At 56.9% G+C, this 17,676-nt stretch overlaps 1 protein-coding gene across 2 annotated transcripts in view; it reads left to right on the top strand.

The window, feature by feature from the left end:
- hsf4 (heat shock transcription factor 4) overlaps positions 1 to 17,676 on the top strand; it is an 88,488-nt gene that overhangs the window by 21,233 nt on the left and 49,579 nt on the right. For both annotated transcript variants that reach the window (XM_041192590.1, XM_041192589.1), the window contains one exon: positions 2,492 to 2,619. In XM_041192590.1, coding sequence (XP_041048524.1) covers positions 2,492 to 2,619 — 128 coding nt within the window. The remainder of the gene's footprint in view (positions 1 to 2,491; positions 2,620 to 17,676) is intronic.

The raw sequence follows: 17,676 nt of genomic DNA on the forward strand, positions 1-17,676 counted from the left end.
GTAGGTTTGTAATGGATATTGGTGGACAGTCTATCACCAGAGATTGAGACAGAGAGGTCAAGGAAGGGAAGGGAAGTGTCAGAGATGGACCATGTGAAAATGATGGAGGGGTGGAGATTAGAAGCAAAATTAATAAATTTTTCCAAGTCCCGACGAGAGCATGAAGCAGCACCGAAGTAATCATCGATGTACCGGAGAAAGAGTTGTGGAAGGGGGCCGGAGTAGGACTGGAACAAGAAATGTTCCACATACCCCATAAAGAGACAGGCGTAGCTGGGGCCCATGCGGGTACCCATAGCCACACCTTTTATTTGGAGGAAGTGAGAGGAGTTGAAGAGGAAATTGTTCAGTGTGAGAACAAGTTCAGCCAGACGGAGGAGAGTAGTGGTGGATGGGGATTGTTCGGGCCTATGTTCGAGGAAGAAGCTAAGAGCCCTCAGACCATCCTGGTGGGGGATGGAGGTGTAGAGGGATTGGATGTCCATGATGAAGAGGAAGCGGTTGGGGCCATGGAACTGGAAATTGTTGATGTGACGTAAGGTGTCAGAGGAATCACGGATGTAGGTGGGAAGGGACTGGACAAGGGGAGAGAGAAGGGAGTCAAGATAACGAGAAATGAGTTCTGTAGGGCAGGAGCAAGCTGACACGATCGGTCTACCGGGACAGTTCTGTTTGTGGATTTTGGGGAGGAGGTAGAAGCGGGCCGTCCGAGGTTGGACAACTATCAGGTTGGAAGCTGTGGGAGGAAGATCCCCAGAGGAGATGAGGTCAGTGATTGTCCTGGAAACTCCATCCAATTCTCTCAGTTCCTTCGCCTCCGTCGCATCTGTTCCAATGATGCTACCTTCAAAAACAGTTCCTCTGACATATCCTCCTTCTTCCTTAACCGAGGTTTTCCACCCATGGTCGTTGACAGGGCCCTCAACCGTGTCCAGCGCATCTCCCGCGCATCCGCCCTCACGCCTTCTCCTCCCTCCCAGAAACATGATAGGGTCCCCCTTGTCCTCACTTATCACCCCACCAGCCTCCGCATTCAAAGGATCATCCTCTGCCATTTCCGCCAACTCCAGCATGATGCCACCACCAAACACATCTTCCCTTCACCCCCCCCCCCCCGTCGGCATTCCGTAGGAATTGTTCCCTAAGGGACACCCTGGTCCACTCCTCCATCACCCCCTACTCCTCAACCCCCTCCTATGGCACCACCCCATGCCCACGCAAAAGATGTAACACCTGCCCCTTCACTTCCTCTCTCCTCACCGTCCAAGGGCCCAAACACTCCTTTCAACTGAAGCAGCATTTCACTTGCATTTCCCCCAACTTAGTCTACTGCATTCGTTGCTCCCAATGTGGTCTCCTCTACATTGGAGAGACTAAACGTAAACTGGGCGACCGCTTTGCAGAACACCTGCGGTCTGTCTGCAAGAATGACCCAAACCTCCCTGTCGCTTGCCATTTTAACACTCCACCCTGCTCTCTTGCCCACATGTCTGTCCTTGGCTTGCTGCATTGTTCCAGTGAAGCCCAACGCAAACTGGAGGAACAACACCTCATCTTCCGACTTGGCACTTTACAGCCTTCCGGACTGAATATTGAATTAAACAATTTTAGGTCTTGAGCTCCCTCCTCCATCCCCACCCCCTTTCTGTTTCTTCCCCCTTTTGTTTTTTCTAATAAATTATATAGATTTTTCTTTTCCCACCTATTTCCATTATTTTTAAATAATTTTAAATCTTTTATGCTCCCCCAACCCCCACTAGAGCTATACCTTGAGTGCCCTACCATCCATTCTTAATTAGCACATTCGTTTAGATAATATCACCAAATTTAACACCTCTGTGTTCTTCTGCCTGTGACATCTTTTGATGATCTGCTTCTATCACTGCTTGTTTGTCCCTACAACCACACCACCCCCCACCTCCACTTCTCTCCCCCCACCCAAACCACCCGCCCCCCCCCCCGCCCCGCCAACACACCTTAAACCAGCTTATATTTCACCCCTCTCCTATTTTTACTTAGTTCTGTTGAAGGGTCATGAGGACTCGAAACGTCAACTCTTTTCTTCTCCGCCGATGCTGCCAGACCTGCTGAGTTTTTCCAGGTAATTCTGTTTTTGTTTTGGATTTCCAGCATCCGCAGTTTTTTTGTTGTTATATTTATGTTTTTCCATATCGGCTTTAAGAAGACCAATAATAATTATTGGGTAAAGGTCCAGTCTAAGAGGTGATTCACTGGTGTGGTATTTAGCAGGTCCACACCAGTGATTCTGGCAGGGTCAAGGTGAGGCCAGATGATTCTTGACTGTTAGCAGTTTAGAATCAGTTGGGAAAACACCCAGAGACATTCCAGTGTGATCATAGCAACTGATAAAAATTGGTAAAGGAGGCGGAGCAGATTGGTCAATCTCTCAGCACCTAACAAAGATATCCATTGACTCAAGGCTATGTGATTCAGGAGGAGTTTTATTTCTCTCTTTTCTGTGTTTGTTCAGATGGCTTCCGGAAAGTGGTGAATATTGAACAAAGTGGTTTGGTGAAGCCAGAAAGAGATGACACTGAATTCCAGCACCTGTATTTCCTGCGGGGTCAGGAGCACCTGCTAGAACACATCAAAAGAAAGGTAAGACTTTCCCCTTGTCTTCTCCCAAAAACAGGAACCCATACTTTGGGTCAAATTCACATCAGACCAGCATCAAATATGACCGCTGTTATAAGAGCGATCGAAAGGAGAGATCTTCGAATGACAGTGAAGGAACTGATCTCAGGGAGAAAGGATGAAAGTCTTCATGCAGTTTTACTTCGTGTGAGCCCACAGAACTAGATTGTTGAGAATTTGACACTGGGAATGATACTATGTGGGATGTAGGACTCTGGAGGATGAACTAACTGTGTGGGACATATGTCCCTGGGGGATGATGTGTGGGACGTGAAGTTCTGGGGGATGATGCTGGTGGGATGTATGGCTCTGGGGGATGATACTGTGCGGGATATAGGTCCCTGGGGGATGATGTGTGGGATGTAGGGCTCTGGGGGATGAGACTGTGTGGGATGTAGGGCTCTTGAGGATGAGACTGTGTGGGATGTAGGGCTCTGGGGGATGAGACTGTGTGGGATTTAGGGCTCTGGGGGATGAGACTGTGTGGGATGTAGGGCTCTGGGGGATGAGACTGGGTGGGATGTAGGGCTCTGGGGGATGAGACTGTGTGGGATGTAGGGCTTTGGGGGATGAGACTGTGTGGGATGTAGGGCTCTGGGGGATGAGACTGTGTGGGATGTAGGGCTCTGGGGGATGAGACTGTGTGGGATGTAGGGCTCTGGGGGATGAGACTGTGTGGGATGTAGGGCTCTGGGGGATGAGACTGTGTGGGATGTAGGGCTCTGGGGGATGAGACTGTGTGGGATGTAGGGCTCTGGGGGATGAGACTGTGTGGGATGTAGGGCTCTGGGGGATGAGACTGTGTGGGATGTAGGGCTCTGGGGGATGATGTGTGGGACGTAGGGCTCTGGGGGATGAGACTGTGTGGGATGTAGGGCTCTGGGGGATGATGTGTGGGATGTAGGGCTCTGGGGGATGAGACTGTGTGGGATATAGGGCTCTGGGGGATGATGTGTGGGATGTGGGGCTCTGGGGGATGAGACTGTGTGGGATGTAGGGCTCTGGGGGATGATGTGTGGGATGTAGGGCTCTGGGGGATGATGTGTGGGATGTAGGGCTCTGGGGGATGATGTGTGGGATGTAGGGCTCTGGGGGATGATGTGTGGGATGTAGGGCTCTGGGGGATGATGTGTGGGATGTAGGGCTCTGTGGGATGATGTGTGGGATGTAGGGCTCTGGGGGATGAGACTTTGTGGGATGTAGGGCTCTGGGGGATGAGACTGTGTGGGATGTAGGGCTCTGGGGGATGAGACTGTGTGGGATGTAGGGCTCTGGGGGATGAGACTGTGTGGGATGTAGGGCTCTGGGGGATGAGACTGTGTGGGATGTAGGGCTCTTGGGGATGAGACTGTGTGGGATGTAGGGCTCTGGGGGATGAGACTGTGTGGGATGTAGGGCTCTGGGGGATGAGACTGTGTGGGATGTAGGGCTCTGGGGGATGAGACTGTGTGGGATGTAGGGCTCTGGGGATGAGACTGTGTGGGATGTAGGGCTCTGGGGGATGAGACTGTGTGGGATGTAGGGCTCTGGGGATGAGACTGTGTGGGATGTAGGGCTCTGGGGGATGAGACTGTGTGGGATGTAGGGCTCTGGGGATTGAGACTGTGTGGGATGTAGGGCTCTGGGGGATGAGACTGTGTGGGATGTAGGGCTCTGGGGGATGATGTGTGGGACGTAGGGCTCTGGGGGATGAGACTGTGTGGGATGTAGGGCTCTGGGGGATGATGTGTGGGATGTAGGGCTCTGGGGGATGAGACTGTGTGGGATGTAGGGCTCTGGGGGATGATGTGTGGGATGTAGGGCTCTGGGGGATGAGACTGTGTGGGATATAGGGCTCTGGGGGATGATGTGTGGGATGTAGGGCTCTGGGGGATGAGACTGTGTGGGATGTAGGGCTCTGGGGGATGATGTGTGGGATGTAGGGCTCTGGGGGATGATGTGTGGGATGTAGGGCTCTGGGGGATGATGTGTGGGATGTAGGGCTCTGGGGGATGAGACTGTGTGGGATGTAGGGCTCTGGGGGATGATGTGTGGGATGTAGGGCTCTGGGGGATGATGTGTGGGATGTAGGGCTCTGGGGGATGAGACTGTGTGGGATGTAGGGCTCTGGGGGATGAGACTGTGTGGGATGTAGGGCTCTGGGGGATGAGACTGTGTGGGATGTAGGGCTCTGGGGGATGAGACTGTGTGGGATGTAGGGCTCTGGGGGATGAGACTGTGTGGGATGTAGGGCTCTTGGGGATGAGACTGTGTGGGATGTAGGGCTCTGGGGGATGAGACTGTGTGGGATGTAGGGCTCTGGGGGATGAGACTGTGTGGGATGTAGGGCTCTGGGGGATGAGACTGTGTGGGATGTAGGGCTCTGGGGGATGAGACTGTGTGGGATGTAGGGCTCTGGGGGATGAGACTGTGTGGGATGTAGGGCTCTGGGGGATGAGACTGTGTGGGATGTAGGGCTCTGGGGGATGAGACTGTGTGGGATGTAGGGCTCTGGGGATTGAGACTGTGTGGGATGTAGGGCTCTGGGGGATGAGACTGTGTGGGATGTAGGGCTCTGGGGGATGATGTGTGGGACGTAGGGCTCTGGGGGATGAGACTGTGTGGGATGTAGGGCTCTGGGGGATGATGTGTGGGATGTAGGGCTCTGGGGGATGAGACTGTGTGGGATGTAGGGCTCTGGGGGATGATGTGTGGGATGTAGGGCTCTGGGGGATGAGACTGTGTGGGATGTAGGGCTCTGGGAGATGATGTGTGGGATGTAGGGCTCTGGGGGATGATGTGTGGGATGTAGGGCTCTGGGGGATGATGTGTGGGATGTAGGGCTCTGGGGGATGAGACTGTGTGGGATGTAGGGCTCTGGGGGATGATGTGTGGGATGTAGGGCTCTGGGGGATGATGTGTGGGATGTAGGGATCTGGGGGATGATGTGTGGGATGTAGGGCTCTGGGGGATGATGTGTGGGATGTAGGGCTCTGGGGGATGAGACTGTGTGGGATGTAGGGCTCTGGGGGATGAGACTGTGTGCGATGTAGGGCTCTGGGGGATGATGTGTGGGATGTAGGGCTCTGGGGGATGATGTGTGGGATGTAGGGCTCTGGGGGATGATGTGTGGGATGTAGGGCTCTGGGGGATGAGACTGTGTGGGATGTAGGGCTCTGGGGGATGAGACTGTGTCGGATGTAGGGCTCTGGGGAATGATGTGTGGGATGTAGGGCTCTGGGGGATGAGACTGTGTGGGATGTAGGGCTCTGGGGATGAGACTGTGTGGGATGTAGGGCTCTGGGGGATGATGTGTGGGATGTAGGGCTCTGGGGGATGATGTGTGGGATGTAGGGCTCTGGGGGATGATGTGTGGGATGTAGGGCTCTGGGGGATGAGACTGTGTGGGATGTAGGGCTCTGGGGGATGAGACTGTGTGGGATGTAGGGCTCTGGGGGATGATGTGTGGGATGTAGGGCTCTGGGGGATGAGACTGTGTGGGATGTAGGGCTATGGGGGATGAGACTGTGTGGGATGTACGGCTCTGGGGGATGAGACTGTGTGGGATGTAGGGCTCTGGGGGATGATGTGTGGGATGTAGGGCTCTGGGGGATGAGACTGTGTGGGATGTAGGGCTCTGGGGGATGATGTGTGGGATGTAGGGCTCTGGGGGATGAGACTGTGTGGGATGTAAGGCTCTGGGGGATGATGTGTGGGATGTAGGGCTCTGGGGGATGAGACTGTGTGGGATGTAAGGGCTCTGGGGGATGATGTGTGGGATGTAGGGCTCTGGGGGATGATGTGTGGGAAGTAGGGCTCTGGGGGATGAGACTGTGTGGGATGTAGGGCTCTGGGGGATGATGTGTTGTATGCAGGGCTCTGGGGGATGATGTGTGGGATGTAGGGCTCTGGGGGATGATGTGTGGGATGTAGGGCTCTGGGGGATGAGACTGTGTGGGATGTAGGGCTCTGGGGGATGATGTGTGGGATGTAGGGCTCTGGGGGATGATGTGTGGGATGTAGGGCTCTGGGGGATGATGTGTGGGATGTAGGGCTCTGGGGGATGATGTGTGGGATGTAGGGCTCTGGGGGATGATGTGTGGGATGTAGGGCTCTGGGGGATGATGTGTGGGATGTAGGGCTCTGGGGGATGAGACTGTGTGGGATGTAGGGCTCTGGGGGATGAGACTGTGTCGGATGTAGGGCTCTGGGGGATGATGTGTGGGATGTAGGGCTCTGGGGGATGAGACTGTGTGGGATGTAGGGCTCTGGGGGATGAGACTGTGTGGGATGTAGGGCTCTGGGGGATGAGACTGTGTGGGATGTAGGGCTCTGGGGGATGATGTGTGGGATGTAGGGCTCTGGGGGATGATGTGTGGGATGTAGGGCTCTGGGGGATGATATGTGGGATGTAGGGCACTGGGGGATGATGTGTGGGATGTAGGGCTCTGGGGGATGAGACTGTGTGGGATGTAGGGCTCTGGGGGATGAGACTGTGTCGGATGTAGGGCTCTGGGGGATGATGTGTGGGATGTAGGGCTCTGGGGGATGAGACTGTGTGGGATGTAGGGCTCTGGGGGATGAGACTGTGTGGGATGTAGGGCTCTGGGGGATGAGACTGTGTGGGATGTAGGGCTCTGGGGGATGATGTGTGGGATGTAGGGCTCTGGGGGATGAGACTGTGTGGGATGTAGGGCTCTGGGGGATGATGTGTGGGATGTAGGGCTCTGGGGGATGAGACTGTGTGGGATGTAAGGCTCTGGGGGATGATGTGTGGGATGTAGGGCTCAGGGGATGAGACTGTGTGGGATGAGGCTCGGGGATGATTGTGGGATGTAGGGCTCTGGGGGATGATGTGTGGGATGTAGGGCTCTGGGGGATGATGTGTGGGATGTAGGGCTCTGGGGGATGAGACTGTGTGGGATGTAGGGCTCTGGGGGATGATGCTGTGGGATGTAGGGCTCTGGTGGGATGAGCCTGTGTGGGATGTAGGGCTCTGGGGATGACTGTGTGGGATGTAGGGCTCTGGGGGATGAGACTGTGTGGGATGTAGGGCTCTGGGGGATGAGACTGTGTGGGATGTAGGGCTCTGGGGGATGAGACTGTGTGGGATGTAGGGCTCTGGGGGATGAGACTGTGTGGGATGTAGGGCTCTGGGGGATGATGTGTGGGATGTAGGGCTCTGGGGGATGACTGTGTGGATGTAGGGCTCTGGGGGATGACTGTGTGGGATGTAGGGCTCTGGGGGATGAGACTGTGTGGGATGTAGGGCTCTGGGGGATGACTGTGTGGGATGTAGGGCTCTGGGGGATGAGACTGTGTGGGATGTAGGGCTCTGGGGGATGATGTGTGGGATGTAGGGCTCTGGGGGATGAGACTGTGTGGGATGTAGGGCTCTGGGGGATGAATGTGTGGGATGTAGGGCTCTGGGGGATGAGACTGTGTGGGATGTAGGGCTCTGGGGGATTGATGTGTGGGATGTAGGGCTCTGGGGGATGAGACTGTGTGGGATGTAGGGCTCTGGGGGATGACTGTGTGGGATGTAGGGCTCTGGGGGATGAGACTGTGTGGGATGTAGGGCTCTGGGGGATGAGACTGTGTGGGATATAGGGCTCTGGGGGATGAGACTGTGTGGGATGTAGGGCTCTGGGGGATGAGACTGTGTGGGATGTAGTGCTCTGGGGGATGATGTGTGGGATGTAGGGCTCTGGGGGATGAGACTGTGTGGGATGTAGGGCTCTGGGGGATGAGACTGTGTGGGATGTAGGGCTCTGGGGGATGAGACTATGTGGGATGTAGGGCTCTGGGGGATGATGTGTGGGATATAGGGCTCTGGAGGATGAGACTGTGTGCGATGTAGTGCTCTGGGGCATGAGACTGTGTGGGATGTAGGGCTCTGGGGGATGATGTGTGGGATGTAGGGCTCTGGGGGATGATGTGTGGGACGTAGGGCTCTGGGGGATGAGACTGTGTGGGATGTAGGGCTCTGGGGGATGATGTGTGGGATGTAGGGCTCTGGGGGATGAGACTGTGTGGGATGTAGGGCTCTGGGGGATGATGTGTGGGATGTAGGGCTCTGGGGGATGAGACTGTGTGGGATGTAGGGCTCTGGGGGATGATGTGTGGGATGTAGGGCTCTGGGGGATGATGTGTGGGATGTAGGGCTCTGGGGGATGATGTGTGGGATGTAGGGCTCTGGGGGATGATGTGTGGGATGTAGGGCTCTGGGGGATGATGTGTGGGATGTAGGGCTCTGGGGGATGATGTGTGGGATGTAGGGCTCTGGGGGATGATGTGTGGGATGTAGGGCTCTGTGGGATGAGACTGTGTGGGATGTAGGGCTCTGGGGGATGAGACTGTGTGGGATGTAGGGCTCTGGGGGATGTGACTGTTGTGTGATGCAGGGCTCTGGGGGATGATGTGTGGGATGTAGGGCTCTGGGGGATGACTGTGTGGGATGTAGGGCTCTGGGGGAGAGACTGTGTGGGATGTAGGGCTCTGGGGGATGAGACTGTGTGGGATGTAGGGCTCTGGGGGATGAGACTGTGTGGGATGTAGGGCTCTGGGGGATGAGACGTGTGGATGTAGGGCTCTGGGGGATGAGACTGTGTGGGATGTAGGGCTCTGGGGGAATGAGACTGTGTGGGATGTAGGGCTCTGGGGGATGATGTGTGGGATGTAGGGCTCTGGGGGATGATGTGTGGGATGTAGGGCTCTGGGGGATGATGTGTGGGATGTAGGGCTCTGGGGGATGAGACTGTGTGGGATGTAGGGCTCTGGGGGATGATGTGTGGGATGTAGGGCTCTGGGGGATGAGACTGTGTGGGATGTAGGGCTCTGGGGGATGAGACTGTGTGGGATGTAGGGCTCTGGGGGATGAGACTGTGTGGGATGTAGGGCTCTGGGGGATGATGTGTGGGATGTAGGGCTCTGGGGGATGAGACTGTGTGGGATGTAGGGCTCTGGGGGATGATGTGTGGGATGTAGGGCTCTGGGGGATGATGTGTGGGATGTAGGGCTCTGGGGGATGATGTGTGGGATGTAGGGCTCTGGGGGATGATGTGTGGGATGTAGGGCTCTGGGGCATGAGACTGTGTGGGATGTAGGGCTCTGGGGGATGAGACTGTGTCGGATGTAGGGCTCTGGGGGATGATGTGTGGGAATTAGGGCTCTGGGGGATGAGACTGTGTGCGATGTAGGGCTCTGGGGGATGAGACTGTGTGGGATGTAGGGCTCTGTGGGATGAGACTGTGTGGGATGTAGGGCTCTGGGGATGATGTGTGGGATGTAGGGCTCTGGGGGATGATGTGTGGGATGTAGGGCTCTGGGGGATGAGACTGTGTGGGATGTAGGGCTCTGGGGGATGATGTGTGGGATGTAGGGCTCTGGGGGATGAGACTGTGTGGGATGTAGGGCTCTGGGGGATGATGTGTGGGATGTAGGGCTCTGGGGGATGAGACTGTGTGGGATGTAGGGCTCTGGGGGATGATGTGTGGGATGTAGGGCTCTGGGGGATGAGACTGTGTGGGATGTAGGGCTCTGGGGGATGACTGTGTGGGATGTAGGGCTCTGGGGGATGAGACTGTGTGGGATGTAGGGCTCTGGGGGTTGATGTGTGGGATGTAGGGCTCTGGGGGATGAGACTGTGTGGGATGTAGGGCTCTGGGGGATGAGTGTGGGATGTAGGGCTCTGGGGGATGAGACTGTGTGGGATGTAGGGCTCTGGGGGATGAGACTGTGTGGGATGTAGGGCTCTGGGGGATGAGACTGTGTGGGATGTAGGGCTCTGGGGGATGATGTGTGGGATGTAGGGCTCTGGGGGATGATGTGTGGGATGTATGCCTCTGGGGGATGAGACTGTGTGGGATATAGGGCTCTGGGGGATGAGACTGTGTGGGATGTAGGGCTCTGGGGGATGAGACTGTGTGGGATGTAGGGCTCTGGGGGATGATGTGCGGGATGTAGGGCTCTGGGGGATGAGACTGTGTGGGATGTAGGGCTCTGGGGGATGAGACTGTGTGGGATGTAGGGCTCTGGGGGATGAGACTGTGTGGGATGTAGGGCTCTGGAGGATGAGACTGTGTGGTATGTAGGGCTCTGGAGGATGAATGTGTGTGGGATGTAGGGCTCTGGGGGATGAGACTGTGTGGGATGTAGGGCTCTGGGGGATGACTGTGTGGGATGTAGGGCTCTGGGGGATGAGACTGTGTGGGATGTAGGGGCTCTGGGGGATGAGACTGTGTGGGATATAGGGCTCTGGGTGATGAGACTGTGTGGATGTAGGGCTCTGGGGGATGAGACTGTGTGGGATGTAGTGCTCTGGGGGATGATGTGTGGGATGTAGGGCTCTGGGGGATGAGACTGTGTGGGATGTAGGGCTCTGGGGGATGAGACTGTGTGGGATGTAGGGCTCTGGGGATGAGACTATGTGGGATGTAGGGCTCTTGGGGATGATGTGTGGGATATAGGGCTCTGGGGGATGAGACTGTGTGGGATGTAGTGCTCTGGGGATGAGACTGTGTGGGATGTAGGGCTCTGGGGGATGATGTGTGGGATGTAGGGCTCTGGGGGATGAGACTGTGTGGGACGTAGGGCTCTGGGGGATGAGACTGTGTGGGATGTAGGGCTCTGGGGGATGATGTGTGGGATGTAGGGCTCTGGGGGATGAGACTGTGTGGGATGTAGGGCTCTGGGGGATGATGTGTGGGATGTAGGGCTCTGGGGGATGAGACTGTGTGGGATGTAGGGCTCTGGGGGATGATGTGTGGGATGTAGGGCTCTGGGGGATGATGTGTGGGATGTAGGGCTCTGGGGGATGATGTGTGGGATGTAGGGCTCTGGGGATGACTGTGTGGGATGTAGGGCTCTGGGGGATGACTGTGTGGGATGTAGGGCTCTGGGGGATGATGTGTGGATGTAGGGCTCTGGGGGATGATGTGTGGGATGTAGGGCTCTGTGGGATGAGATGTGTGGGATGTAGGGCTCTGGGGGATGAGACTGTGTGGGATGTAGGGCTCTGGGGGATGATGTGTGTATGCAGGGCTCTGGGGGATGACTGTGGGGATGTAGGGCTCTGGGGGGATGATGTGTGGGATGTAGGGCTCTGGGGGATGAGACTGTGTGGGAATGTAGGGCTCTGGGTGATGATGACTGTGTCGGATGTAGGGCTCTGGGGGATGATGTGTGGGATGTAGGGCTCTGGGGGATGAGACTGTGTGGGATGTAGGGCTCTGGGGGAAGACTGTGTGGGATGTAGGGCTCTGGGGGATGAGACCGTGTGGGATGTAGGGCTCTGGGGGATGAGACTGTGTGGGATGTAGGGCTCTGGGGGATGAGACTGTGTGGGATGTAGGGCTCTGGGGGATGAGACTGTGTGGGATGTAGGGCTCTGGGGGATGATGCTGTGGGAGTAGGGCTCTGGGGGATGATGTGTGGGATAGTAGGGCTCTGGGGGATGATGTGTGGGATGTAGGGCTCTGGGGATGAGACTGTGTTGGGATGTAGGGCTCTGGGGGATGACTGTGTGGGATGTAGGTCTCTGGGGGATGAGACTGTGTGGGATGTAGGGCTCTGGGGGATGAGACTGTGTGGGATGTAGGGCTCTGGGGGATGATGTGTGGGATGTTAGGGCTCTGGGGGATGAGACTGTGTGGGATGTAGGGCTCTGGGGGATGAGACTGTGTGGTATGTAGGGCTCTGGGGGATGAGACTGTGTGGGATGTAGGGCCTCTGGGGGATGATGTGTGGGATGTAGGGCTCTGGGGGATGAGACTGTGTGGGATGTAGGGCTCTGGGGGATGATGTGTGGGATGTAGGGCTCTGGGGGATGATGTGTGGGATGTAGGGCTCTGGGGGATGATGTGTGGTATGTAGGGCTCTGGGGGATGATGTGTGGGATGTAGGGCTCTGGGGCATGAGACTGTGTGGGATGTAGGGCTCTGGGGGATGAGACTGTGTGGGATGTAGGGCTCTGGGGGATGATGTGTGGGATGTAGGGCTCTGGGGGATGAGACTGTGTGGGATGTAGGGCTCTGGGGGATGAGACTGTGTGGGATGTAGGGCTCTGGGGGATGAGACTGTGTGGGATGTAGGGCTCTGGGGGATGATGTGTGGGATGTAGGGCTCTGGGGGATGATGTGTGGGATGTAGGGCTCTGGGGGATGATGTGTGGGATGTAGGGCTCTGGGGGATGAGACTGTGTGGGATGTAGGGCTCTGGGGGATGATGTGTGGGATGTAGGGCTCTGGGGGATGAGACTGTGTGGGATGTAGGGCTCTGGGGGATGATGTGTGGGATGTAGGGCTCTGGTGGATGAGACTGTGTGGGATGTAGGGCTCTGGGGGATGATGTGTGGGATGTAGGGCTCTGGGGGATGAGACTGTGTGGGATGTAGGGCTCTGGGGGATGATGTGTGGGATGTAGGGCTCTGGGGGATGAGACTGTGTGGGATGTAGGGCTCTGGGGGTTGATGTGTGGGATGTAGGGCTCTGGGGGATGAGACTGTGTGGGATGTAGGGCTCTGGGGGATGATGTGTGGGATGTAGGGCTCTGGGGGATGAGACTGTGTGGGATGTAGGGCTCTGGGGGATGAGACTGTGTGGGATGTAGGGCTCTGGGGGATGAGACTGTGTGGGATGTAGGGCTCTGGGGGATGATGTGTGGGATGTAGGGCTCTGGGGGATGATGTGTGGGATGTATGGCTCTGGGGGATGAGACTGTGTGGGATGTAGGGCTCTGGGGGATGAGACTGTGTGGGATGTAGGGCTCTGGGGGATGAGACTGTGTGGGATGTAGGGCTCTGGGGGATGATGTGTGGGATGTAGGGCTCTGGGGGATGAGACTGTGTGGGATGTAGGGCTCTGGGGGATGATGTGTGGGATGTAGGGCTCTGGGGGATGAGACTGTGTGGGATGTAGGGCTCTGGGGGATGAGACTGTGTGGGATGTAGGGCTCTGGGGGATGAGACTGTGTGGGATGTAGGGCTCTGGGGGATGAGACTGTGTGGGATGTAGGGCTCTGGGGGATGAGACTGTGTGGGATGTAGGGCTCTGGGGGATGAGACTGTGTGGGATGTAGGGCTCTGGGGGATGAGACTGTGTGGGATGTAGGGCTCTGGGGGATGAGACTGTGTGGGATGTAGGGCTCTGGGGGATGAGACTGTGTGGGATGTAGGGCTCTGGGGGATGATGTGTGGGATGTAGGGCTCTGGGGGATGAGACTGTGTGGGATGTAGGGCTCTGGGGGATGAGACTGTGTGGGATGTAGGGCTCTGGGGGATGAGACTATGTGGGATGTAGGGCTCTTGGGGATGATGTGTGGGATATAGGGCTCTGGGGGATGAGACTGTGTGGGATGTAGTGCTCTGGGGGATGAGACTGTGTGGGATGTAGGGCTCTGGGGGATGATGTGTGGGATGTAGGGCTCTGGGGGATGATGTGTGGGATGTAGGGCTCTGGGGGATGAGACTGTGTGGGATGTAGGGCTCTGGGGGATGATGTGTGGGATGTAGGGCTCTGGGGGATGAGACTGTGTGGGATGTAGGGCTCTGGGGGATGATGTGTGGGATGTAGGGCTCTGGGGGATGAGACTGTGTGGGATGTAGGGCTCTGGGGGATGATGTGTGGGATGTAGGGCTCTGGGGGATGATGTGTGGGATGTAGGGCTCTGGGGGATGATGTGTGGGATGTAGGGCTCTGGGGGATGATGTGTGGGATGTAGGGCTCTGGGGGATGATGTGTGGGATGTAGGGCTCTGGGGGATGATGTGTGGGATGTAGGGCTCTGGGGGATGATGTGTGGGATGTAGGGCTCTGTGGGATGAGACTGTGTGGGATGTAGGGCTCTGGGGGATGAGACTGTGTGGGATGTAGGGCTCTGGGGGATGATGTGTTGTATGCAGGGCTCTGGGGGATGATGTGTGGGATGTAGGGCTCTGGGGGATGATGTGTGGGATGTAGGGCTCTGGGGGATGAGACTGTGTGGGGATGTAGGGCTCTGGGTGATGAGACTGTGTCTGATGTAGGGCTCTGGGGGATGATGTGTGGGATGTAGGGCTCTGGGGGATGAGACGTGTGGGATGTAGGGCTCTGGGGGATGAGACTGTTGTGGGATGTAGGGCTCTGGGGGATGAGACCTGTGTGGGAATGTAGGGGCTCTGGGGGATGAGACTGTGTGGGATGTAGGGCTCTGGGGGATGAGACTGTGTGGGATGTAGGGCTCTGGGGGATGATGTGTGGGATGTAGGGCTCTGGGGGATGATGTGTGGGATGTAGGGCTCTGGGGGATGATGTGTGGATGTAGGGCCTTGGGGGGATGAGACTGTGTGGGATGTAGGGCTCTGGGGGATGATGTGTGGGATGTAGGTCTCTGGGGGATGAGACTGTGTGGGATGTTAGTGGCTCTGGGGGATGAGACTGTGGGGATGTAGGGCTCTGGGGGATGAGACTGTGTGGGATGTAGAGGCTCTGGGGGATGATGTGTGGGATGTAGGGCTCAGGGGGATGAGACCTGTGTGGGGATGTAGGGCTCTGGGGGATGATGTGTGGGATGTAGGGCTCTGGGGGATGATGTGTGGGATGTAGGGCTCTGGGGTTGATGTGTGGGATGTAGGGCTCTGGGGGATGAGGATGATGGTGGGATGTAGGGCTCCTGGGGATGAGGACTGTGTGGATATAGGCTCTGGGGGATGAGACCTGTGTCGGATGTAGGGCTCTGGGAATGATGTGTGGGATGTAGGGCTCTGGGGATGAGACTGTGTGGGATGTAGGGCTCTGGGGGATGAGACTGTGTGGGATGTAGGGCTCTGGGGGATGAGACTGTGTGGGATGTAGGGCTCTGGGGGATGATGTGTGGGATGTAGGGCTCTGGGGGATGATGTGTGGGATGTAGGGCTCTGGGGGATGATGTGTGGGATGTAGGGCTCTGGGGGATGAGACTGTGTGGGATGTAGGGCTCTGGGGGATGATGTGTGGGATGTAGGGCTCTGGGGGATGAGACTGTGTGGGATGTAGGGCTCTGGGGGATGATGTGTGGGATGTAGGGCTCTGGGGGATGAGACTGTGTGGGATGTAGGGCTCTGGGGGATGAGACTGTGTGGGATGTAGGGCTCTGGGGGATGAGACTGTGTGGGATGTAGGGCTCTGGGGGATGATGTGTGGGATGTAGGGCTCTGGGGGATGAGACTGTGTGGGATGTAGGGCTCTGGGGGATGATGTGTGGGATGTAGGGCTCTGGGGGATGAGACTGTGTGGGGATGTAGGGGCTCTGGGGATGAGATGTGTGGATGTAGGGCTATGGGGGATGAGACTGTGTGGGAATGTAGGCGCTCTGGGGGATGATGTGTGGGATGTAGGGCCTCCTGGGGGTGATAGTGTGGGATGTAGGGCTCTGGGGGATGCGATGTGTGGGACTGTAGGGCTCTGGGGGATGAGACTGTGTGGGATGTAGGGCTCTGGGGGATGAGACTGTGTGGGATGTAGGGCTTCTGGGGGATGATGTGTGGGATGTAGGCTCTTGGGGATGATGTGTGGGATGTATGCCTCTGGGGGATGAGACTGTGTGGGATCTATGGCTCTGGGGATGAGCCGTGTGGATGTAGGGCTCTGGGGGATAGACTGTGTGGGATGTAGGGCTCTGGGGGATGATGTGCGGGATGTAGGGCTCTGGGGGATGCAGACTGTGTGGGATGTAGGGCTCTGGGGGATGATGTGTGGGATGTAGGGTCTGGGGGATGATGACTGTGTGGGATGTAGGGCTCTGGGGGATGAGACTGTGTGGGATGTAGGGCTCTGGGGGATGAGACTGTGTGGGATGTAGGGCTCTGGGGGATGAGACTGTGTGGGATGTAGGGCTCTGGGGGATGAGACTGTGTGGGATGTAGGGCTCTGGGGGATGAGACTGTGTGGGATGTAGGGCTCTGGGGGATGAGACTGTGTGGGATGTAGGGCTCTGGGGGATGAGACTGTGTGGGATGTAGGGCTCTGGGGGATGAGACTGTGTGGGATGTAGGGCTCTGGGGGATGAGACTGTGTGGGATGTAGGGCTCTGGGGGATGAGACTGTGTGGGATGTAGGGCTCTTGGGGATGAGACTGTGTGGGATGTAGGGCTCTGGGGGATGAGACTGTGTGGGATGTAGGGCTCTGGGGGATGAGACTGTGTGGGATGTAGGGCTCTGGGGGTTGATGTGTGGGATGTAGGGCTCTGGGGGATGATGTGTGGGATTTAGGGCCCTGGGGGATGAGACTGTGTGGGATGTAGGGCTCTGGGGGATGAGACTGTGTGGGATGTAGGGCTCTGGGGGATGATGACTGTGTGGACTGTAGGGCTCTGGGAGATGAGACTGTGTGGGATGTAGGGCTCTGGGGATGAGACTGTGTGGGATGTAGGGCTCTGGGGGGATGATAGTGTGGGATGTAGGGCTCTGAGGGGATGATGTGTGGGATGTAGGGCTCTGGGGGATGATGTGTGGGAATGTAGGGCTCTGGGGGATGAAGTGTGGGATGTAGGGTCTGGGGGATGAGACTGTGTGGGATGTAGGGCTCTGGGGGATGAGACTGTGTGGGATGTATGGGCTCTGGGGGCTGATGTGTGGGATGTAGGGCTCTGGGGGATGATGTGTGGGATGTAGGGCTCTGGGGGATGAGACTGTGTCGGATGTAGGGCTCTGGGGGATGATGTGTGGGATGTAGGGCTCTTGGGGATGAGACTATGTGGGATGTAGGGCTCTGGGGGATGAGACTGTGTGGGATGTAGGGCTCTGGGGGATGACGTGTGGGATGTAGGGCTCTGGGGGATGACGTGTGGGATGTAGGGCTCTGGGGGATGATGTGTGGGATGTAGGGCTCTGGGGGATGATGTGTGGGATGTAGGGCTCTGGGGGATGAGACTGTGTGGGATGTAGGGCTCTGGGGGATGAGACTGTGTGGGATGTAGGGCTCTGGGGGATGATGTGTGGGATGTAGGGCTCTGGGGGATGAGACTGTGTGGGATGTAGGGCTCTGGGGGATGAGACTGTGTGGGATGTAGGGCTCTGGGGGATGAGAC

This window comes from Carcharodon carcharias, chromosome 7 (genome assembly GCF_017639515.1).
Source record: "Carcharodon carcharias isolate sCarCar2 chromosome 7, sCarCar2.pri, whole genome shotgun sequence".
Classification (NCBI taxonomy): domain Eukaryota; kingdom Metazoa; phylum Chordata; class Chondrichthyes; order Lamniformes; family Lamnidae; genus Carcharodon; species Carcharodon carcharias.